General features: G+C 56.8%; 1 protein-coding gene across 6 annotated transcripts in view; it reads right to left on the reverse strand.

Moving 5' to 3' along the window:
- Nucleotides 1-25,163, reverse strand: part of slc29a1b (solute carrier family 29 member 1b) — a 607,754-nt gene that overhangs the window by 41,465 nt on the left and 541,126 nt on the right. For all 6 annotated transcript variants that reach the window (XM_072500346.1, XM_072500344.1, XM_072500345.1 and 3 more), the window contains one exon: nt 5,241-5,349. In XM_072500346.1, the coding sequence (XP_072356447.1) occupies nt 5,241-5,349 (109 nt within the window). The remainder of the gene's footprint in view (nt 1-5,240; nt 5,350-25,163) is intronic.

Consider the following 25,163-nt stretch of genomic DNA (forward strand, 5'->3'; position numbering starts at 1 on the left):
AGAATGTCCCATCCCCCAGCAGCTTCTCAAACATGTCCGCAATGTATGTTCCAGCGTCCGCTCCTTCGGACCCCTCCGGGAGCCTAACGATTCTCAGGTTCTGCCGACGGGACCTATTCTCCAGGTCCTCCACCTTCTCCAGCATCCCCACCTCCAACTCCACCGCAGTTTGATGTTCCTCCTGCTCAGCCAGCGCATTCTCTACTTTCTGGATCGCCCGGTCTTGGGCGTCCAATCTAAGCTCCAGCCGCTCAATCGACTCTTTTATCGGGTCCAAGCAGTCCCGTTTCTGCTTAGCGAAGCCTTCCTGAATAACTTGCATCAGCTGCTCCATTGACCGCTGGGTCGACAAGCCAGAGGCCCGGTCCTCCGCCATGCCGTCTCCCGCTGCAGCTTCAGACCAAGCCTTCTCTGTCTTTTTGTTTCTGCTTTTACGAGCACCTCTAGACCCCTCTCCACACCGATGTGGGGATTCAGTTCACAATCGCCTCAGTCTTCAGTTTTATCAGTTCAAGTCCGGCAGAAAATCGGGGGAAAAGTTCCAAAAGTCCGACCAGAGCGGGAGCCACCAAATGTGACACATACACCCCCCCCCCACACACACACACCCTCACATACACCCCCACACCCCACCACCCCAACACACCGCCCCCCCACCCCCCCCACACACGCACACCCTCACATACACCCCCCCTCCCCCAACACACACACACCCACCCCCACACCCCCCCACACACGCACACCCTCACATACATCCCCCTCCCCCCACACACACACACACTTCCCCACACACGCACACCCTCACATACATCCCCCTCCCCCAACACACACACACACACACACACCCAACCCACCCCCCCACACACACACACCCTCACATACACCCCCACACCCCCCCCACCCCAACACACCCACCCCCACCCACACACACACACACTTCCCCACACACGCACACCCTCACATACATCCCCCTCCCCCAACACACACACACACCCAACCCACCCCCCCACACACACACACCCTCACATACACCCCACACCCCCCCCACCCCAACACACCCACCCCCACCCACACACACACACACTTCCCCACACACGCACACCCTCACATACATCCCCCTCCCCCAACACACACACACACACACACCCAACCCACCCCCCCACACACACACCCTCACATACACCCCCACACCCCCCCCACCCCAACACACCCACCCCCACCCACACACACACACTTCCCCACACACACACACCCTCACATACATCCCCCTCCCCCAACACACACACACACACACACACCCAACCCACCCCCCCACACACACACACCCTCACATACACCCCCACACCCCCCCCACTCCAACACACCCACCACCACCCCCCCACACACACACACACTTCCCCACACACACACACTTCCCCACACACGCACACCCTCACATACATCCCCCTCCCCCAACACACACACACCCACCCCACCCCCCACACACACACACCCTTACATACACCCCCACACCCCCCCCACCCCAACACACCCACCCCCACCCACACACACACACACTTCCCCACACACGCACACCCTCACATACATCCCCCTCCCCCAACACACACACACACACACACCCACCCCCCCCCACACGCACACCCTCACATACACCCCCACAAACCCACCCACCCCCCACTCACACCCTCACCCCCCTACACACGCACACCCTCACATACACCCCCACACACACCCTCACATACACCCCCACCCACACACACACGCCCCCACTCGCAGCCTCACACACACACCCTCACACCCCCTCACACCCACACACACCCTCACCCCCCTACACACGCACACCCTCACAAACCCCCCCACCCCCCCACACACACCCTCACACACCTCCACACACGCACACCCTCACACACCCCCACCCCCCACACACACACACCCACCCCCCCACACACGCGCACACACCCTCACATACACCCCCACCCACACACACACGCCCCACTCACAGCCTCACACACACCCTCACCCCCCTACACACGCACACCCTCACAAACACCCCCACCCCCCCACACACACCCTCACACACCTCCACACACGCACACCCTCACATACACCCCCACCCCCCCACACACACCCTCACATACACCCCCACCCACACCCCCACACCCCCACACACGCACACCCTCACATACACCCCCCCACACACCCCCCCCACCCCCCACTCACACCCTCACCCCCCCGCACACACCCCACCCCCCCACTCACACCCTCACCCCCGCCCACACACGCACACCCTCACATACACCCCCCCCACACACACACCCACCCACCCACCCCCCCACTCACACCCTCACCCCTCCCACACACACACATCCACCCACACCCTCACACACACCCTCACACACACACTCCCTCACATACACCCCACACCCCCCCCAGACACCCACCCCCACTCACACCCTCATACACCCCCCACACACACTCACACACACACTCACACCCCCTCCACACACACACACAACCCCACACACACCCCCACAAAGCACCCCACACCCCTTCCTCCCCCTCCCCCCCATAGCTCCCGAACACACACACCCTCCCACACACCCCCCCACACATACCCACAGCACACCTGCCTCCCACATCCCCCCCAAACACCCCCACCCCCAAACACCCCCCCCCTCCACAGGCAATCCCCCATATGCCCCCACCCCACACACACACCCTCCTCACACCCTCTCCTGTACCCCTCATACTCCCCATCCCCCACCCCCCACACCCCCCTATCCCCCAGCCCACTCCTACAGTCTCCCCCGCACCCCTTCCCACTGCCCCTTCTACCCCCTCCCCCATTCCCACACACAGACCCCCGCCCCCTCCCCCTCCCCTCCCCTCCCCTCACCCCGCCCCCTCCCTCACCCCCACCACACATTCCCCCCCACACACAGCCTCCCGTTTCTCCCCCCCCCCCCACACACAGCCTCCACACACACAGACCACCCACCCCCCCACCCTTATCATTAGCGGGGCCCAGCCCTGTATTGTGCGGGGCCTCCGCGATTCCCCGCCTGCGGTGGGCCGAGATCCCCACGCTTTCTGTGGGGATCTGTGCTTTCAAAAATCGTGAAACAGGCGTGGCGGCTGCTGAGGGAGGGAGAGGGGGTTCGAAAAGTGTCTGGCATGGCCATAGTTGTGCCGCTGGCGGGGGGGGGGGGGCTTCTGCCAGGGCTGCGGGGGGCGGGGGGGGGGGCAGCCGGCAAGGCAGCTGCGCCCACCGCGAACAGCCCACTTTGAACTTAGTGTCATGGGTCGTATAGGTCCATCCCGGTTTGACCTTTCCATACACATCTGGGCAGCTGCTCATATTCTCGGACTGAAGGAGGTCAGCGAGGTGGAGAGGGGTGAGGCTACAGAGGGGTTAATGCTTGTTCATTCATGTCTATTCTCAGTCCCACCACAGACACCTCCCATTTCCCTTTCCTCTGCAAAACCCCATCCTTTATGTCATCTTCGGGCTTCAACCTCCACCCGCCTCCTCCGCACAGAGCTGGAAGGTATGGAAAGTTGTGGACAGAGAGACATTGATAGATTCAGTGAGTGCGCAAAGCCTTGGCAGATTGAGTTCAGTGTGGGGAAGTGTGAAGTCATCCACTTTGGATCCAAGAAGTATTTTGAAAGCCCAGTACACAGACCGCGGAAAAACCCAATGAAACATTGGCAATCCAAAGGAGGGGAATTTGTGTGTCAGTTATATAAGGTGTTTGTATTTGATGTTATACTCGATTTTCTCCCCCCCCGTGACTCACAAAACTGGGGGGGGGGGGGGAACATTAAATAGACGCGTCAGCAAAATTGAATGCCACAGGCTAAAGCTGAAAAGGAAACGTGGATAGAAATTGGTTAAAAGGGCTGATGCACTAAGCGTCAAGAACCACAAAGACATGTGAGACTTTAACCAAGGCTTTAATACACGACATAGGAAGCTTACCCGACACAGACGACCCCAGACAAAATGGGTCAGGTCTCAGAAGCGGGGTCTTATACCTAACTCCCGGGGGAGTGGCCAATCGGAGCTCTCCGTGGCCAGGTCAGGTTACATACAGGTGACCGAACCTCTACAGAGCCTCAGTACAATACACAGTCCAATACACAGGATTACAGGGCCACGTTACACACAACTATTATATAACTATGTCCAATGCTAGGGAAGTACAGTGGTGTATCACCACAAGGGCAGAAAGCAGAGATCAGTAGTTAAGGTAGTTCAGGATGGAGGGAGGTTGCGATAAAGCCAGGGGAGTCCAACGAGCTTCTTAAAAGTCCTTTATTTCAGCAACAGCATCATACATGCACAGGGCCCGGTTCCCTTTCACCGGGTCCTCATTCCTTTTTAGCTGGCTCTACAGCTGCCTGCCTTTTGTACTAGTGCTGGGTTAACTCCGTCCAATTGAACACAGGGAACAATCACCCCCAGGTGGATGAGTCCTGTGCAGGTTATTACAGAGGTGTTCCCCAGTATTCGGACGTCTGCTCTTTCTGATATAAATTAGAGGCAAGGCGCTTGGTGAACAGTGTGAGGGACTGGAAGAGGCGGCCACAGATCGGCTGGTGAAATGGTAGCTGTAAGGACAAACCAGGTACCTGTTGCTCGGGAATATGAGGAGAGGCTACATTGACCTGAAGTACCTGAAGGTGGGCGGACAAGTTGAGAAGGCTGTTAAAATGACATTTGGGATCTTGCTGCAGTGGAATAGTCACAGTAACTCTGTTTCTCTGGAGCTGCCAGAGCTGCCAAGTAGTTTCAACATTCTGTGGTTTTATTTCAGATTTCAACATCCGCACTGTTTGAGGTCCTGCGATTTTATAAAAAAAAACAAAGATGTTTCCGAAATACTGCTTCAGCCTCGGCTAAAATACTGCGCTCAAATGCTGAACTCCCCCGTTTGGTGGAGGGTTTGACGGCTTGGAGGTGGTTTACAGGAATCAGACAGAAATGAAGGATTTTCATTTGGAGGGAGATTTATTCCAGGACAAGGCAGAAGGGACTGAGATTGGAACTCGGTTGCTAGCTTACCAAAGGGCCAGAGATGGGCCAAATTGTCTCTCTTGTTCTCCATGAGTGGATAGTTCTGTCCCTTTTTGATGTCACTGTGCATATCTGTACAGTCAGATCTTTCTTTAACCTGTCGCTCCCTCTGACAGCCCCGCTCACCCTCCCCTTGTCTGCCGTACCCCTGGGTACCTACCCCACGTCCCATTCTGAGAAATGGTGGATTTGGCATCGACTGTCACTGCCGGGAATACGCCGATGGTAACACTAAACACCAGGCACACCAACACCGCCATGGGCCAGATCTGAAAAGAGACAAAGGAAATGTTAGAACATAGAACATAGTGCAGAAGGAGGCCATTCGGCCCATCGAGTCTGCACCGACCCACATTAAGCCCTCACTTCCACCCTATCCCCGTAACCCAATAACCCCCCCCCCCCTAACCTTTTTGGACACTAAGGGCAATTTATCGTGGCCAATCCACCTAACCTGCACATCTTTGGACTGTGGGAGGAAACCGGAGCACCCGGAGGAAACCCACGCACACACAGGGAGAACGTGCAGACTCCACACAGACAGTGACCCAAGCTGGGAATGGAACCTGGGACCCTGGAGCTGTGAAGCCACAGTGCTAACCACTGTGCTGCCGTGCACGCGAGTGTCAGACCTCACACAGGGAGAGAGGGAGTCCGTTTAGAGCAGGGTCACTCGGCTGATATCGGGGATAAGGGTGGTTTTCATGTGAGGAAAGGTTAAATAGTCTGGGTCAAGATTGAGACGTGAATTCCATAATGACAAAACTCTTAGGAATATAGAAAGTCAGAGAGATCTGGGCGTGGAGGTCCACAGGTCTTTGAAGGTGGCAACACAAGTGGACAAGGTAGTCAAGAAAGCATACAGGGAGGGCGGCATGTGGCGCAGTGGTTAGCACTGGGACCGCGGCGCTGAGGACCCGGGTTTGAATCCCGGCCCTGGGTCACTCTCCGTGTGGAGTTTGCACATTCTCCCCGTGCCTGCGTGGGTTTCATCCCAAATCATACGGAATGCTTGCCTTCATTGGACGGGGCACTGAGTATAAAAACTGGCAAGTCATTCTGTGGGTGTATAGAACCTTGGTAAGGCTATACTTGGAATATTGCGCACAATTCTGGTCGCCACACTACCAGGAGGATGTGGAGGCTTTGGAGAGGGTGCAGAGGAGGTTTACCAGGATGTTGCCTGGTCTGGAGGGTGCTAGCTATGTGGAGAGGCTGAATAGACTCAGTCTGTTTTCATTAGAAAGTCGGAGGTTGAGGGGCGACCTGATAGAGGTCGACAAGATTGAGGGGCATGGATAGAGTGGATGGGCAGGCACTCTTCCCCAGGGTGGAGGGGCCAGTCACCAGGGGCATAGGTTTAAGGTCCATGGGGCAAAGTTTAGAGGAGATGTGCGAGGCAGGTTTTTTTACACAGAGGGTGGTGAGTGTCTGGGACGCGTTGCCAGGGGAGATTGTGAAGCAGATACATTAACGGTGTTCAAAAGGCATCTTGACAAATACTTGGATAGGATGGGCATAGAGGAATACGGCACAAGGAAGTGTCAAAGGTTGGTACCATGACCGGTACAGGCTTGGAGGGCCGAAGGGCCTGTTCCTGTGCCGTATCGTTCTTTGTCCTTTGTGATCTTTTGGAAATGGATCAGCTCCTGAGTGCACTCGACAGGGTGGATGTGGAAAGAGAAAGGGAGGAGGGGGGATCACAGTTTAAAACAAAAGGGCCTCCCATTCAAGAAAGGGATGGGAAGACATTTTCTCTCTGAGGGTTGTGAATTTCTGGAACATTCTTCCCCGCAGACAAGTGGGGGCAGGGTCACTGCATTACGGCATGGAGGGCGAGGCGATAGCGTAGTGGTATTGTCCCTGGACTAGTAATCCAGAGACCCAGGATAATAATCTGGAGACCTGGATTCGAATCCCACCATGGCAGCTCATAAAATCTGGAATTAAAAGTCTAATGATGACCATGAAACCATTGTGGATTGTTGTAAAACCCCAGCTGGTTCACTAATGTCCTTCAGGGAAGGAAATCTGCCGCCCTTACCTGGTCTGGCCTACCTGTGACTCCAGACCCACAGCGATGTGGTTGACTCTGAAATGGCCGAGCGAACCACTCAGTTATATTCAACCGCTACGGAAACACAACAAAGGAAACTGGACGGACCACCCGGCATCGAACACGGCACCAGAAACGGCAACGGCAAAACCCAGCCCTGCCGACCCTGCAGAGTCCTGACTAACGCCTGGGGGCTCGTGCCAAAGTTGGGAGAGCTGTCTCACCGACTGGCCAATAACAGCCTGACAGAGTCACACTCACAGAATCATACCTTACAGACAATGTCCCAGACACCACTATCTCCTCCTGGGTAGGTCCTGTCTCACCGGCAGGACAGACCCAGCAGAGGTGGTGGCACAGTGGGATACAGCCGGGAGGGAGTTTCCCTGGGAGTCCTCAACATCGACTCTGGACCCCATGAAGTCTCGTGGCTTCAGGTTAAACATGGGCAGGGAAACCTCCTGCTGATTACCACGTACTGGTAGTAATGCTGAATCAGTGCTCCTCCATGGTGAACAACCCTGGTTCAATGAAGAGAGCAGGAGAGCGTGCCAGGAGCAACACCAGGCAGACCCAAAAATGAGGTGTCGACCTGGTGAAGCGACAACACAGGACTACTCGTGTGCCAAACAGCATAAGCAGCAAGTGATGGACAGAGCGAAGCGATTCCATAGCGGACGTATCAGATCTAAGCTCTGCAGTCCTGCCACACCCAGCCGTGAATGGTGGTGGACAATTAAACAACTCACTAGTGGAGGAGGCTCCACGAATATCCCCACCCTCAATGCTGGAGGAGCCCAGCACATCTGGGCAAAAGACGAGGCTGAGGCATTCGCAACAATCTTCAGCCAGAAGTGCCGAGTGGATGATCCGTCTCGGTCTCCTCCGGAGGTCCCCAGCATCACAGATTCAGTCTTCAGCCAATACGATTCACTCCACTCGATACCAGGAAACGGCTGAAGGCTCTGGATACGGCAAAGGCTGTGGGCCCTGACAATATCCCAGCAATAGTACTGAAGACTTGTGCTCCAGAACTTGCCGCACCCCTAGCCACGCTGTTCCAGTACAGCTACAACACTGACATCTACCCGGCAATGTGGAAAATTGCCCAGGTGTGTCCTGTACACAAGAAACAGGACAAATCCAACCAGCCAGTTACCGCCCTATCAGTCTCCTCTCCATCATCAGCAAAGTGATGGAAGGAGTCATCAACAGAGCTATCAAGCGGCACTTACTCAGCAATAACCTGCTCACGGACGCTCAGTGTGGGTTCCGTCAGGGTCACTCAGCTCCTGACCTCATTACAGCCTTGGTTCAAACATGGACAAGAGAGCTGAATGCCAGAGGTGAGGTGAGAGTGACTGCCCTCGACATCAAGACAACATTTGACCGAGTGCGGCATCACGGAGCCCGAGCTAAACTGGAGCCAATGGGAATCAGGGGGAAACTCTCCGCTGGTTGGGGTCATACCCGGCACAAAGGAAGATGGTTGTGGTGGTTGGAGGTCAATCATCTCAGCTCCAGGACATCACTGCGGGGGTTCCTCAGGGTCGTGTCCTCGGCCCAACCATCTTCAGCTACTTCACCAATGACCTACCTTCCATCATAAGGTCAGAAGGGGGGATGTTTGTGGACGGCTGCACAATGTTCAGCACCATTCACAACTCCTCAGATAATGAAGCGATCCCTGTCCAAATGCAGTAAGACCCGGACAATATCCAGGCTCGGGGCTGACAAGCAGCAAGTTACATCCACGCCACACAAGTGCCAGACAATGATCATCTCCTACAAGAGAGGATCTAACCACCGCCCCGTGACATTCAATGTCATTACCATCGCTGAATCCCCACAATCAACATCCTGGGGGTTACCATTGATCAGAAACTGAACTGGACCCAGCCACATTAATACTGTGGCTACCAGGGAAGGTCAAAGGTGAGCAATCCTACAGCGAGTAACTCACCTCTTGACCCCCAAAGCCTGTCCACCATCTACACGGCACAAGTCAGGAGTGCGATGGAATACTCTCCACGTGCCTGGGTGAGCGCAGCTCCAACAACACTCAAGAAGCTCGACACCGTCCAGGACAAAGCAGCCCGCTTGATTGGCTCCCCTTCCACAAACATTCACTCCCTCCACCACCGACACACAGTGACAGCCGTGTGTACCATCTACAGGATGCACTGCAGTAACTCACCAAGGTTCCTTAGACAGCACCTTCCACCCCACGATCACTGCCATCTAGAAGGAGCAGCAGATACCTGGGAACCCCACCACCTGGAGGTTCCCCTCCCAGTCACTCACCACCCTGACTGGGAAATATATCGCCGTTCCTTCACTGTCGCTGGGGCAACATCCTGGGACTCCCTCCCTAACAGCACAGTGGGTGTACCTACACCTCAGGGACTGCAGCGGTTCAAGAAGGCAGCTCACCCCCACCTTCTGAAGGGCAACTAGGGATGGACAATAAATGCTGGCCTAACCAGCAACACCCACATCCCGCAAATACATTAAATAAAACAGAATGGAGGGTATCCTCAATGTGAAGATCGGGCTAATTTTGGCACAAGTTCCCTAATGTCAGTCCGGAGAATTGACAGGACATGATTTGCCGGTGTCTCTGCTGTCGAAAGGTCGAGGTTGATGCCAATGCCGGCTGGTTGGCTGAGTTCATTCCCTTCTATTGACTTTGAGCTGTGTGGGAGTCTGTGTAGAGGTATTACGGTACCTGGTAATGCTGGAACACCATTGGTAGATATTGTATGTTTCCTATTGGTCAAGCTGTATTGTAGCTCCACCCTGCTAGGCGGGGTATAAGAGCCCGTGCCGCCCCAGCAGCCTTCATTCTGTACCTGAGCTGCTGGGGGAAACATCGAGCTTATTAAAGCCTTCAGTTGGACTACAACCTCGTTTTAGTGGTCATTGATCATGCATCAATTTTATAAGCTAGATTTAAAAAGGATGGAGCTCCGAATCAAGCCGGAGTGTCTGCAACTCAGCCCCCACGCGGCGAACTCAGCGGCAATCTTCAAGCACTGGCTGGCGTGCTTTAAAGGGTACCTCGCGACGGCCGAAAACGCACCCACGGGAGAGCAGAAACTGCACGTCCTGCACTCAAGGGTGAGCCCGGAGATTTACACACTCATCGAGGACGCAGACGACGTTGATGCAGCAATAGAGCTGCTAAAAGGACATTATATTCGCCCGGTAAACCAGGTCTACGCCCGGCACCTGCCAGCAACGAGGCGACAAATCCCTGGGGAATTGCTGGAAGAATTCTACCGTGCGCTCCGGGTGTTGGGGAGAAACTGCAAATGCCCTCAAGTTTTGGCGAGCGACCGCACTGAACTCCTGATTACTCCTGATCTGGGACGCTTTCGTGGCAGGTATGCTGTCCTCCCAAATCCGCCAGCGATTGCTGGAAAAAGACACCCTAGGTCTCAGGGAGGCACGGGCCCTTGCAGGCTCCTTGGATGTGGCCTCCAGAAACGCCCGCGCTTACGTTCCCGACCGCGCGGCAGCCCCCTGGGCAGCGTGGAACCCCTCCGCTGCCGACCCCGAGACTTCCCCCATCCCCCACAGGCTTGTGCTGCAAGGCGGCCTGGCAACCCCGGGGGGCCCGCTGCTACTTTTGCGGGCAGATCAAGCACCCCCGCCAGCGCTGCCCGGCCCGCGCATCCACCTGCAAGGGATGCGGTAGAAAGGGCCACTTCGTGGTGGTATGCGGACCGCCACCACAAACCTCTCCACAGTTCTCGTGCGGCCAGCGGGCGCCGCCATCTTGTTCCACGGACGCCACGTTGGAGGGATGGGTGCCGCCATTTTGTGCACCTCCAGCCATGTGCGACCAATGGGAGCCACCATCTTGGATGGACTCCCAGGACCCCAGCTCGGCTGACCACACACTGCCTGAACAGAACCCTCAACTGCTGCGATTAGCCTCGGTGACCCTGGAACAGTCCCGGCCTCGAACACTCTCAACTGCTACAACAACTGTACTAATCAACGGGCACGAGACGTCCTGCCTAATCGAGTCTGGGAGCACGGGGAGCTTCATACACCCTGACACGGTAAGGCGCTGTTCTCTCCTCGTCCACCCCATTAATCAAAAAATCTCCCTGGCCTCCGGTTCCCACTCAGTAGAGATAAAGGGGTTTTGTGGAGCAAACCTCACGGTCCAGGGAAGGGAGTTCAAAAATTTCCGTCTCTACGTCCTTCCCCACCTCTGCGCGGCCACACTCCTAGGTTTAGACTTCCAGTGTAATCTCCAAAGTCTAACCTTCGAATTAGGCGGCCCTAAACCCCCCCCTTACTGTCTGCGGCCTCGCGACCCTTAAGGTCGACCCGCCTTCCCTCTTTGCGAACCTCACCCCGGATTGCAAACCCGTCGCCACCAGGAGCAGACGCTACAGTCCCAGAACCAGATCTTTATTAGGCCAGAGGTCCAAAGGCTACTGAGGGAAGGGGTCATTGAAGCCAGTAACAGTCCCTGGAGAGCTCAAGTAGTGGTGGTAAAGACCGGGGAGAAGCATAGGATGGTCATCGACTACAGTCAGACCATCAACAGGTTTACGCAGCTGGACATGTACCCTCTCCCCCGCATATCCGACCTGGTAAACAGGATCGCGCATTATAAGGTCTTCTCCACGTGGATCTCAAGTCCGCCTACCACCAGCTCCCCATCCATACTAGTGACCGCAAATACACTGCCTTCGAGGCAGATGGGCGGCTCTACCACTTCTTAAGGGTTCCCTTCGGTGTCACCAACGGGGTCTCGGTCTTCCAGCGCGAGATGGACTGAATGGTTGACCGGTACGGTTTACGGGCAACATTCCCGTATCTCGATAATGTCACCATCTGCGGCCATGACCAGCAGGACCACGACACCAACCTCCGAAAATTCCTCCAGACCGCTAAAATCCTGAACCTTACATACAACAAGGATAAATGCGTGTTTAGCACCGACCACCTAGCCATCCTCGGCTACGTAGTGCAAAATGGAGTTATAGGCCCCGACCCTGAACGCATGCGCCCCCTTATGGAGTTCCCCCTCCCTCACTGCTCCAAGGCCCTGAAGCGCTGCCTTGGGTTTTTCTCTTACTACGCCCAGTGGGTCCCCAACTATACGGACAAGGCACGTCCCCTGATCCAATCCACAGCTTTTCTCCTGTTGATAGAGGCCTGCCAGGCCTTCAGCCGCATCAAAGCAGACATTGCAAAGGTCACGATGCGCGCCATCGACGAGTCCCTCCCCTTCCAGGTCGAGAGCGACGCCTCCGACGTAGCTCTGGCGGCCACCCTCAACCAAGCGGGCAGACCAGTGGCCTTCTTCTCCCGTACCCTCCATGCTTCCGAAATCCGCCACTCCTCAGTCGAAAAGGAGGCCCAGGCCATAGTAGAAGCTGTGCGACATTGGAGGCATTACCTGGCCGGCAGGAGATTCACTCTCCTCACTGACCAACGGTCGGCTACTTTCATGTTCGATAATGCACTGCGGGGCAAGATAAAAAACGACACAATCTTGCGGCGGAGGATCGAACTCTCCACCTACAACTACGAGATCTTGTATCGTCCCGGGAAGCTAAACGAGCCTCCTGACGCCCTGCCCCGCGGCACATGTGCCAACGCACAAGTGGACCGCCTCCGAGCCCTCCACACGGACCTCTGCCACCCGGGGGTCACTCACTTTTTGCATTTTGTCAAGACCCGCAACCTGCCCTACTCCATCGAGGAGGTCAGGACAGCCACCAGGGACTGCCAAATCTGCGCGGAGTGCAAACCGCACTTCTACCGGTCAGAGAGAGCGCACCTGATAAAGGCTTCCCGTCCCTTTGAACGCCTCAGCATGGACTTCAAAGGCCCCCTCCCCTCCACCGACCGCAACACGTACTTCCTGAACGTGATTGACGAGTACTCCCGGTTCCCATTCGCCATCCCCTGCCCCGACATGACCGCAACCACCGTCATCAAGGCCCTCCATAGCATCTTTGCACTGTTCGGGTTCCCCGCTTACATACACAGTGATAGGGGGTCCACCTTTATGAGCGACAAACTGCGTCGATTCCTGCTCGGCAAGGGCATCGCCTCGAGCAGGACGACCAGTTACATCCCCCGGGGTAACGCACAGGTAGAGAAGGAGAACGGAACGGTCTGGAAGACGTCATACTGGCCCTACGGTCCAGGAATCTCCCTGTCTCCCGCTGGCAGTACGTCCTCCCGGATGTCCTCCACTCCATCCGGTCACTGCTTTCTACCACAACAACCAGACACCTCACGAATGTCTCCTTGAGTTCCCTAGGAAGTCCTCCTCTGGGACCTCGCTCCCGACCTGGCTGGCAGCTCCCGGACCCATCCTGCTCCGGAAACACGTGTGGGCGCACAAGTCGGACCCGTTGGTTGAGAGGGTCCATCTTCTCCACGCTAACCCCCAGTACGCCTACGTGGGTACTCCGACGGCCGACAAGATACGGTCTCCCTACGAGACCTGGCGCCCGCCGGAGCCCCACGCACACCCCAGCCACCAGTCCCACCCTCCCTCCCACCAGGGCACCTTACAGGAGGATCGGTCCCCTCGCCGGCCCCGTCTCGGCCCCCCCCACCCACCGACGCACCCCGCAGACGCTCCCTTCCCAGGTCAACCGTTTTCCCCACCAGCGCCGTCTAGGGGTGCCGAAGCTGCCACAGAGATCGAGGCCACGCTCCTGGAGTCACAGACGCCCGAGCCTCCACCGGACTCACCACCGAAGCTCCGACGATCACAGAGGACGACCAGGGCCCCCCGATCGACTGATTGCTTCATTTTAAATGGCACAGTTAATTATGAATCATAAATTGTAAAGAGTAAATAGAATTGTAAATAGTTACAGAACGCTGTAGGAGGTATTACAGTACCTCCACAACTAATTCTACCACGTTTCCATGTTGTAGTATCAGGCCACCACCCCCGCCGGACTCTTTTTTAATAGGGGGTGAATGTGGTAGTCTGTGTAGAGGTATTACGGTACCTGGTAATGCTGGAACACCATTGGCAGATATTATATGTTTCCTATTGGTCAAGCTGTATGGTAGCTCCGCCCTGCTAGGCGGGGTATAAGAGCCCGTGCCGTCCCAGCAGCCTTCACTCTGTACCTGAGCTGCTGGGGTAAACATCTAGCTTATTAAAGCCTTCAGCTGGCTTACAACCTCGCCTTAGTGGTTATTGATCAAGCATCATGCTGTTTGATAGAACTGAGAGGTCAGTTCCGAGGTCAATCCCAGACTCCCCCTCGTTGGTGTGGACACACACTGATGGTTCCTTCATTAGCGAATAGTGAACCAGGTGGGTTTGTGTGGTGAACCACTGTATTAGGGGATGTAAGGTAGGACCTGCGCTACAGGTTCGCCGGTAGCTCCTGCCGGCTGGCTCCGCCCACGGAGAACTGTATAAATATGACCCCCAGCGCCCTGCCATTTCGCCAGCTGCAGCAGGAGGCCACTCATCTGACTGTAATAAAGCCACAGTTGTCCCCAACTTTAGTCTTTGTGCAATGGATCATGCATCAGTCTGACAATGATCGACAATGGTTCCACAACCATCATTAAATCTTTAATTCCAAATTTGTATTGAACTTGAATTCCGCCATCTTACCTGGGTGTCCAGTCCAGTGCCAATTCCACTGCCTGCCCGCCAGGGTGACAGAGACAGAGCGAGTGAGATTGAGAGAGACAGGCAGGCAGAGAGAGATCCAGAGATGGAGAGATACAGGGAGAAACAAAGGCACAAACAGAGAGGCTGAAAAAGAGAGAAAGGGAGAGGGGGACAAAGAGAGAGAGACAGAGTGAGAGGTAGAGAGAGAGGGACAGAGAAACAGAGAGAGACTTGGAGTAGAGATGGAGAAGCAGAAAGAGAGACAAAGATGAACAGAGAGAGAGTCAAAAAGATTCAGATAAGCAGCGGGAATCAGAGAAATAAGCAGATAGACAGAGCGAGACAGAGAACAGAGAGAGGGACAGAGGAAGAGAGATAGAGAGACAGAGTGACTGTGGGAGAGAGATAGAGACAAGTCAGAGAGAGACAGAGAAGGAAAGAAAAGTCAAAGAAAGAGAGGCAAAAACAAGCAGATAGAGACGGAGAGAAGCGGAGAACAAAGAGAGGATCATAGAGACAGAGGGAGAGGGACAGAGTGAGTGAGTGAGATAGGAAAATTGAGTGGCAGGGATAGAGAGAGGGAAGGAGGGGGGAGACTGAGGGGGAGGCGGGGGGGGGAGAGTGAGGGGGAAGGAGGGGGATGCGGGGGGAGAGTGAGGGGGAAGGAGGGGGACGCGGGGGGAGAGTGAGGGGGAAGGAGGGGGGAGAGTGAGGGGGAAGGAGGGGGAGGTGGGGGAGAGTGAGGGGGAGAGTGAGGGGGAAGGAGGGGGAGGCGGGGGAGAGTGAGGGGGAGGAGGGGGACGCGGGGGCAGAGTGATTGGGAAGGAGGGGGAGGAGGGGGACACGGGGGCAGAGTGATTGAGAAGGAGGGGGAGGCGGGGGAGAGTGAGGGGGAAGGAGGGGGAGGCGGGGGGTGAGTGAGGGGGAAGGAGGGGAGGCGGGGGGAGAGTGAGGGGGAAGGAGGGGGAGGTGGGGGAGAGTGAGGGGGAAGGAGGGGGAGGCGGGGGGAGAGTGTGGGGGAGGCGGGGGGAGAGTGAGGGGGAAGGAGGGGGAGGCGGGGGAGAGTGAGGGGGAAGGAGGGGAGGCGGGGGGTAGAGTGAGGGGGAAGGAGGGGAGGCGGGGGGTAGAGTGAGGGGGAAGGAGGGGGAGGGAGAGTGAGGGGGAAGGAGGGGGAGGCGGGGGGAGAGTGAGGGGGAAGGAGGGGAGACGGGGGAGAGTGAGGGGGAAGGAGGGGAGGCGGGGGGAGAGTGAGGGGGAAGGAGGGGGAGGCGGGGGAGAGTGAGGGGGAAGGAGGGGGAGGCGGGGGGAGAGTGAGGGGGAAGGAGGGAGAGTGAGGGGGAAGGAGGGGGAGGCGGGGGGAGAGTGAGGGGGAAGGAGGGGAGGCGGGGGGGAGAGTGAGGGGGAAGGAGGGGGGGGCGGGGGAGAGTGAGGGGGAAGGAGGGGGAGGCGGGGGGAGAGTGAGGGGGAAGGCAGGGGGGAGAGTGAGGGGGAAGGAGGGGGAGGCGGGGGAGATTGAGGGGGAAGGAGGGGGAGGCGGGGGGGTGATTGAGGGGGAAGGAGGGGGAGGCGGGGGGAGAGTGAGTGGGAAGGAGGGGGAGACGGGGGGGGAGAGTGAGGGGGAAGGAGGGGGAGGCGGGGGGAGAGTGAGGGGGAAGGAGGGGGAGGCGGGGGGAGAGTAAGGGGGAAGGAGGGGGAGGCGGGGGGAGAGTGAGGGGGAAGGAGGGAGAGTGAGGGGGAAGGAGGGGGAGGCGGGGGAGAGTGAGGGGGAAGAAGGGGAAGGCGGGGGGAGAGTGAGGGGGAAGGTGGGGGAGGCGGGGGGGAGGGTGGGGGAGGCGGAGAGAGAGTGAGGGGGAAGGAGGGGGAGGCGGGGGGGAGGGTGGGGGAGGCGGAGAGAGAGTGAGGGGGAAGGAGGGGGAGGCAGGGGGAGGGTGAGGGGGAGATGGGGGGGGAGAGAAAGGGGGATGGGGAAGGCGGAGAGGAAGGCGGGGGGGAGAGAGAGGGGGAAGGGGAAGGCGGAGGGAAGAGAGAGGAGGAAGGAGGGAGAGGCGAGAGGGAGAGAGAGGGGGGAAAACGGAGAGGTGGGAGGGAGTGAGAGGGGGAAGGAGCGGGAGGCGGGAAGGAGAGAGAGGGAGAGAGAGGGTGGGGCGAGGGGGAGAGAGAGGGGGAAGGAGGGGGGAGAGAGAGGGGGAAGTGGAGGGAGGTGGGGGGGAGAGAGGGGGAAGAAGGGAGAGGCGGGAGGGAGAGAGGGGGAAGGAAGGAGAGGCAGGAGGGAGAGTGAGGGGGAAGGAGGGGGAGGCGGGGGAGATTGAGGGGGAAGGAGGGGGAGGCGGGGGGGTGATTGAGGGGGAAGGAGGGGGAGGCGGGGGGAGAGTGAGTGGGAAGGAGGGGGAGACGGGGGGGGAGAGTGAGGGGGAAGGAGGGGGAGGCGGGGGGAGAGTGAGGGGGAAGGAGGGGGAGGCGGGGGGAGAGTAAGGGGGAAGGAGGGTGAGGCGGGGGGAGAGTGAGGGGGAAGGAGGGAGAGTGAGGGGGAAGGAGGGGGAGGCGGGGGAGAGTGAGGGGGAAGAAGGGGAAGGCGGGGGGAGAGTGAGGGGGAAGGTGGGGGAGGCGGGGGGGAGGGTGGGGGAGGCGGAGAGAGAGTGAGGGGGAAGGAGGGGGAGGCGGGGGGGAGGGTGGGGGAGGCGGAGAGAGAGTGAGGGGGAAGGAGGGGGAGGCAGGGGGAGGGTGAGGGGGAGATGGGGGGGAGAGAAAGGGGGATGGGGAAGGCGGAGAGGAAGGCGGGGGGGAGAGAGAGGGGGAAGGGGAAGGCGGAGGGAAGAGAGAGGAGGAAGGAGGGAGAGGCGAGAGGGAGAGAGAGGGGGGAAAACGGAGAGGTGGGAGGGAGTGAGAGGGGGAAGGAGCGGGAGGCGGGAAGGAGAGAGAGGGAGAGAGAGGGTGGGGCGAGGGGGAGAGAGAGGGGGAAGGAGGGGGGAGAGAGAGGGGGAAGTGGAGGGAGGTGGGGGGGAGAGAGGGGGAAGAAGGGAGAGGCGGGAGGGAGAGAGGGGGAAGGAAGGAGAGGCAGGAGGGAGAGAGGAGGAAGGAGGGAGAGGCGAGAGGGAGAGAGAGGGAGAGGGTGGGGCGAGGGGAGAGAGAGGGGGAAGGAGCAGGAGAAGGGGGAGAGAGGGGGAAGGAGGTGGAGGGGGGAAGGAGAGAGAGGGGGAGAGAGAGGGGGAAGGAGGTGGAAGGGGAGGGGGAGAGAGAGGGGGAAGGAGGGAGAGATCGGGGGGTGTGGGAGGCGGGAGGGAGAGAGAGGGGGAAGGAGGGAGAGGGAGGGGAGAGAGAGGGGGAAGGAGGGAGTGGCGGGAGGGTGAGGGGGAAGGAGGGAGAGGCAGGAGGGAGAGAGAGGGGGAACGAGGGAGAGGCGGGAGGGAGAGAGGGGGAAGGAGGGAGAGGCGGGGGAGAGAGAGGATGGGGGGAGAGAGAGGGGGAAGGAGGGGGAGGTGGGAGGAGGGAGGGAAGGAAGGAGGGGTCGACGGGGGGGAGAGAGAGTGGGAAGGTGGTGGAGGGGGAGGGGGGAAGGAGGGGGAGGGGAGGGAGCGAGGGAGGGGAGGCGGGAGGGAGAGAGAGGGGGAAAGAAGGGGAGGTGGGAGGGAAAGGGAAAGGGAGGAGGGAGGGGGTGATGGGGGGAGAGAGAGGGGGAAGGAGGGGGTGATGCACGATCAATGACCACTGAAGCGAGGTTGTAGTCCAACTGAAGGCTTTAATAAGCTAGATGTTTCCCCCAGCAGCTCAGGTACAGAATGAGGGCTGCTGGGACGGCACGGGTTCTTATACCCCACCTATCAGGGCGGAGCTACCATACATCTTAACCAATAGAAAGCATACAGTTTCCAGCAATGGTGCTCCAGCCTATCAAGTACCGTAATACCTATAATACCACATTCACCCCCTGTTAAAAAAAGAATCCGGCGGGGGTGGTGGCCTGAAACTACAAAACATGGCAACATGGTATAATTAGTTATGGAGGTCCCGTAATACCTCCGTACAGCGTTTTGTAACTATTTACAATTCTGATAGCTATGTACATTTGATGATTTACATTTACAGTTTACAATTAAAATGAAGCAATCAGTCGGTCGGGGGCCCTGGTCGTCCTCTGTGAGAGTCGGAGCCTCGGTGGTGACTCCGGTGGAGGCTCGGGCGCCTGTGACCCCGGGAGCGTGGCTTTGATCTCCATGGCAGCTTCGACACCCCTAGATGGCGCTGGTGGGGAAAACGGTTGACCTGGGAAGGGAGCGCCTGCAGGGGGCGTCGTTGGGTGGGGGGGCCTAGACGGGGCCGGCAGAAGGACCGACCCTCCTGTAAGGTGCCCCGGTGGAGGGGAGGGTGGGACTGGTGGTTGGAATGTGCGTGGGGTTCCGGCTGGGGCCAGGTCCCAGGGGGGTGGGCACGGGAGCAATAGGTCAGAAGGTGAGAGCGTTGAGGGAGAACTAGGGAATATGGACAGTGTGGCTCTGAGGCAGAGCAGACGGGGAGAAGTTGCTGAACACAGCGGGTCTGGTGGCCTGAAGTGCATATGTTTTAATGCAAGGAGCATTACGGGTAAGGCAGATGAACTTAGAGCTTGGATTACTACTTGGAACTATGATGTTGTTGCCATTACAGAGACCTGGTTGAGGGAAGGGCAGGATTGGCAGCTAAACGTTCCAGGTTTTAGATGTTTCAGGCGGGATAGAGGGGGATGTAAAAGGGGAGGCGGAGTTGCGCTACTTGTTCAGGAGAGTATCACAGCTATACAGCGAGAGGACACCTCAGAGGGCAGTGAGGCTATATGGGTAGAGATCAGGAATAAGAAGGGTGCAGTCACAATGTTGGGGGTATACTACAGGCCTCCCAACAGCCAGCGGGAGATAGAGGAGCAGATAGGTAGACAGATTTTGGAAAAGAGTAAAAACAACAGGGTTGTGGTGATGGGAGACTTCAACTTCCCCAATATTGACTGGGACTCACTTAGTGCCAGGGGCTTAGACGGGGCAGAGTTTGTAAGGAGCATCCAGGAGGGCTTCTTAAAACAATATGTAAACAGTCCAACTAGGGAAGAGGCGGTACTGGACCTGGTATTGGGGAATGAGCCCGGCCAGGTGGTAGATGTTTCAGTAGGGGAGCATTTCGGTAACAGTGACCACAATTCAGTAAGTTTTAAAGTACTAGTGGACAAGGATAAGAGTGGTCCGAGGATGAATGTGCTAAATTGGGGGAAGGCTAATTATAACAATATTAGGCGGGAACTGAAGAGCATAGATTGGGGGCGGATGTTTGAGGGCAAATCAACATCTGACATGTGGGAGGCTTTCAAGTGTCAGTTGATAGGAATACAGGACAGGCATGTTCCTGTGAGGAAGAAAGACAAATACGGCAATTTTCGGGAACCTTGGATGACGAATGATATTGTAGGCCTCGTCAAAAAGAAAAAGGAGGCATTTGTCAGGGCTAAAAGGCTGGGAACAGACGAAGCCTGTGTGGCATATAAGGAAAGTAGGAAGGAACTTAAGCAGGGAGTCAGGAGGGCTAGAAGGGGTCATGAAAAGTCATTGGCAAATAGGGTTAAGGAAAATCCCAAGGCTTTTTACACTTACATAAAAAGCAAGAGGGTAGCCAGGGAAAGGGTTGGCCCACTGAAGGATAGGCAAGGGAATCTATGTGTGGAGCCAGAGGAAATGGGCGAGGTACTAAATGAATACTTTGCATCAGTATTCACCAAAGAGAAGGAATTGGTAGATGTTGAGTCTGGAGAAGGGGGTGTAGATAGCCTGGGTCACATTGTGATCCAAAAAGACGAGGTGTTGGGTGTCTTAAAAAATATTAAGGTAGATAAGTCCCCAGGGCCGGATGGGATCTACCCCAGAATACTGAAGGAGGCTGGAGAGGAAATTGCTGAGGCCTTGACAGAAATCTTTGGATCCTCGCTGTCTTCAGGGGATGTCCCGGAGGACTGGAGAATAGCCAATGTTGTTCCTCTGTTTAAGAAGGGTGGCAGGGATAATCCCGGGAACTACAGGCCGGTGAGCCTTACTTCAGTGGTAGGGAAATTACTGGAGAGAATTCTTCGAGACAGGATCTACTCCCATTTGGAAGCAAATGGACGTATTAGTGAGAGGCAGCACGGTTTTGTGAAGGGGAGGTCGTGTCTCACTAACTTGATAGAGTTTTTCGAGGAGGTCACTAAGATGATTGATGCAGGTAGGGCAGTAGATGTTGTCTATATGGACTTCAGTAAGGCCTTTGACAAGGTCCCTCATGGTAGACTAGTACAAAAGGTGGAGTCACACGGGATCAGGGGTGAACTGGCAAGGTGGATACAGAACTGGCTAGGCCATAGAAGGCAGAGGGTAGCAATGGAGGGATGCTTTTCTAATTGGAGGGCTGTGACCAGTGGTGTTCCACAGGGATCAGTGCTGGGACCTTTGCTCTTTGTAGTATATATAAATGATTTGGAGGAAAATGTAACTGGTCTGATTAGTAAGTTTGCAGACGACACAAAGGTTGGTGGAATTGCGGATAGCGATGAGGACTGTCTGAGGATACAGCAGGATTTAGATTGTCTGGAGACTTGGGCGGAGAGATGGCAGATGGAGTTTAACCTGGACAAATGTGAGGTAATGCATTTTGGAAGGGCTAATGCAGGTAGGGAATATACGGTGAATGGTAGAACCCTCAAGAGTATTGAAAGTCAAAGAGATCTAGGAGTACAGGTCCACAGATCACTGAAAGGGGCTACACAGGTGGAGAAGGTAGTCAAGAAGGCATACGGCATGCTTGCCTTCATTGGCCGGGGCATTGAGTATAAGAATTGGCAAGTCATGTTGCAGCTGTATAGAACCTTAGTTAGGCCACACTTGGAGTATAGTGTTCAATTCTGGTCGCCACACTACCAGAAGGATGTGGAGGCTTTAGAGAGGGTGCAGAAGAGATTTACCAGAATGTTGCCTGGTATGGAGGGCATAAGCTATGAGGAGCGATTGAATAAACTCGGTTTGTTCTCACTGGAACGAAGGAGGTTGAGGGGCGACCTGATAGAGGTATACAAAATTATGAGGGGCATAGACAGAGTGGATAGTCAGAGGCTTTTCCCCAGGGTAGAGGGGTCAATTACTAGGGGGCATAGGTTTAAGGTGAGAGGGGCAAAGTTTAGAGTAGATGTACGAGGCAAGTTTTTTACGCAGAGGGTAGTGGGTGCCTGGAACTCACTACCGGAGGAGGTAGTGGAGGCAGGGACGATAGGGACATTTAAGGGGCATCTTGACAAATATATGAATAGGATGGGAATAGAAGGATACGGACCCAGGAAGTGTAGAAGATTGTAGTTTAGTCGGGCAGTATGGTCGGCGCGGGCTTGGAGGGCCGAAGGGCCTGTTCCTGTGCTGTACATTTCTTTGTTCTTTGTTTGTTCTTTGTTGTCCCGTAGGGAGACCGTATCTTGTCGGCCATCGGGGTACGCCACGTAGGTGTACTGGGGGTTAGCATGGAGCAGATGTACCCTCACGACCAGCGGCTCCGACTTGTGCGCCCACACGTGTTTCCGGAGCAGGATGGGTCCGGGTGCTGCCAGCCAGGTCGGGAGCGAGCTCCCCGAGGAGGACTTCCTGGGGAACTCAAGGAGACATTCGTGAGGTGTCTGGTTGTTGTGGTAGAAAGCAGTGACCGGATGGAGTGGAGGGCATCCGGGAGGACGTCCTGCCAGTGGGAGACTGGGAGATTCCTGGACCGTAGGGCCAGTAGGACCGTCTTCCAGACCATTCCGTTCTCTCTCCACCTGTCTGTTACCCCAGGGGTTGTAACTGGTCGTCCTGCTCGAGGCGATGCCCTTGCTGAGCAGGAATTGACGCAGTTCGTCGCTCATAAAGGAGGACCCCCTATCACTGTGTATGTAAGCGGGGAACCCGAACAGTGTAAAGATGCTATGGAGGGCCTTGATGACGGTGGTTGCGGTCATGTCGGGGCAGGGGATGGCGAATGGGAACCGGGAGTACTCGTCAATCACGTTCAGGAAGTACGTGTTGCGGTCGGTGGAGGGGAGGGAGCCTTTGAAGTCCATGCTGAGGCGTTCAAAGGGACGGGAAGCCTTTATCAGGTGCGATTTGCACTCCGTGCAGATTTGGCAGTCCCTGGTGGCTGTCCTGACCTCCTCGATGGAGTAGGGCAGGTTACGGGTCTTGACAAAATGGAAAAAGCGAGTGACCCCCGGGTGGCAGAGGTCCTCGTGGAGGGCTCGGAGGCGGTCCACTTGTGCAGTGGCACATGTGCCGCGGGACAGGGCATCAGGAGGCTCGTTTAGCTTCCCGGGACGATACAAGATCTCGTAGTTGTAGGTGGAGAGTTCGATCTTCCACCGTAAGATCTTGTTGTTTTTTTATCTTGCCCCGCTGTGCATTATCGAACATGAAGGCAACCGACTGTTGGCCAGTGAGGAGAGTGAATCTCCTGCCGGCCAGGTAATGCCTCCAATGACGCATAGCTTCTACTATGGCCTGGGCCTCCTTTTCGACTGAGGAGTGGCGGATTTCGGAAGCATGGAGAGTACGGGGGAAGAAGGCCACTGGTCTGCCCGCTTGGTTGAGGGTGGCCGCCAGAGCTACTTCCCGACCTGGAACGGGAGGGACTCGTCGATGGCGTGCATCGTGGCCTTTGCAATGTCTGCTTTGATGCGGCTGAAGGCCTGGCAGGCCTCTATCGACAGGGGAAAAGCTGTGGATTGGATCAGGGGACGGGCCTTGTCCGCGTAGTTGGGGACCCACTGGACGTAGTAGCTGAGAAACCCTCGGCAACGTTTCAGGGCCTTGGAGCAGTGAGGGAGGGGAACTCCATAAGGGGGCGCATGCGTTCAGGGTCGGGGCCTATCACTCCATTTTGCACTACGTAGCCGAGGATGGCTAGGCGGTCGGTGCTAAACACGCATTTATCCTTGTTGTATGTAAGGTTCAGGATTTTAGCGGTCTGGAGGAATTTTCGGAGGTTGGTGTCGTGGTCCTGCTGGTCGTGGCCGCAGATGGTGACATTATCGAGATACGGGAATGTTGCCCGTAAACCGTACCGGCCAACCATTCGGTCCATCTCGCGCTGGAAGACCGAGACCCCGTTGGTGACACCGAAGGGAACCCTTAAGAAGTGGTAGAGCCGCCCATCTGCCTCGAAGGCAGTGTACTTGCGGTCACTAGTGCGGGTAGGGAGCTGGTGGTAGGCGGACTTGAGATCCACGTGGAGAAGTCCTTATAATGCACGATCCTGTTTACCAGGTCGGATATGCGGGGGAGAGGGTACGCGTCCAGCTGCGTAAACCTGTTGATGGTCTGACTGTAGTCGATGACCATCCTATGCTTCTCCCCGGTCTTTACCACCACTACTTGAGCTCTCCAGGGGCTGTTACTGGCTTCAATGACCCCTTCCCTCAGTAGCCGTTGGACCTCTGGCCTAATAAAGATCCGGTTCTGGGACTGTACCGTCTGCTCCTGGTGGCGACGGGTTTGCAATCCGGGGTGAGGTTCGCAAACAGGGAAGGCGGGTCGACCTTAAGGGTCGCGAGGCCGCAGACAGTAAGGGGGGGGGGTTTAGGGCCGCCGAATTGGAAGGTCAGACTTTGAAGGTTTCACTGGAAGTCTAAACCCAGGAGTGTAGCCGCGCAGAGGTGGGGAAGGACGTAGAGACGGAAATTTTTGAACTTCCTTCCCTGGACCGTGAGGTTTGCTCCACAAAACCCCTTTATCTCCACTGAGTGTGAACCGGAGGCCAGGGAGATTTTTTGATTAAGAGGGTGGATGAGGAGAGAACAGCGCCTTACCGTGTCAGGGTGTATGAAGTTCTCCGTGCTCCCAGAGTCGATTAGGCAGGACGCCTCGTGCCCGTTGATGAATACGGTCATCGTAGCGGTTGAGAGTGTTCGAGGCCGAGACTGATCCAGAGTCACCGAGGCTAATCTCAGCAGTTGAGGGTTCTGTTCAGGCAGTGCGTGGTCAGCCGAGCTGGGGTCCTGGGGGTTCATCCAAGATGGCGTCTCCCATTGGTCGCACATGGCTGGGGGTGCACAAAATGGTGGCTCCTATCCCTCCAACATGGCGTCCGTGGAACAAGATGGCGGCGACCGCTGGCCGCACGGGGACCGTGGAGAGGTTTGTGGTGGCGGTCCGCATTCGCCGCCGGAGACCGCGGCAACCGCATGGGCCTGGCATTCCACCACGAAATGGCCCTTTTTTCCGCATCCCTTGCAGGTGGATGCGCGGGCCGGGCAGCGCTGGCGGGGGTGCTTGGCCTGCCCGCAAAAGTAGCAACGGGGCCCTCGGGGTTGCCAGGCTGCCTTGCAGCGCAGGCCTGTGGGGGGATGGGGGAAGTCTCAGGGTCGGCAGCGGAGGGGTTCCAGGCTGCCCAGGGGG

Source organism: Scyliorhinus torazame, chromosome 4, assembly GCF_047496885.1.
Source record: "Scyliorhinus torazame isolate Kashiwa2021f chromosome 4, sScyTor2.1, whole genome shotgun sequence".
Lineage (NCBI taxonomy): Eukaryota > Metazoa > Chordata > Chondrichthyes > Carcharhiniformes > Scyliorhinidae > Scyliorhinus > Scyliorhinus torazame.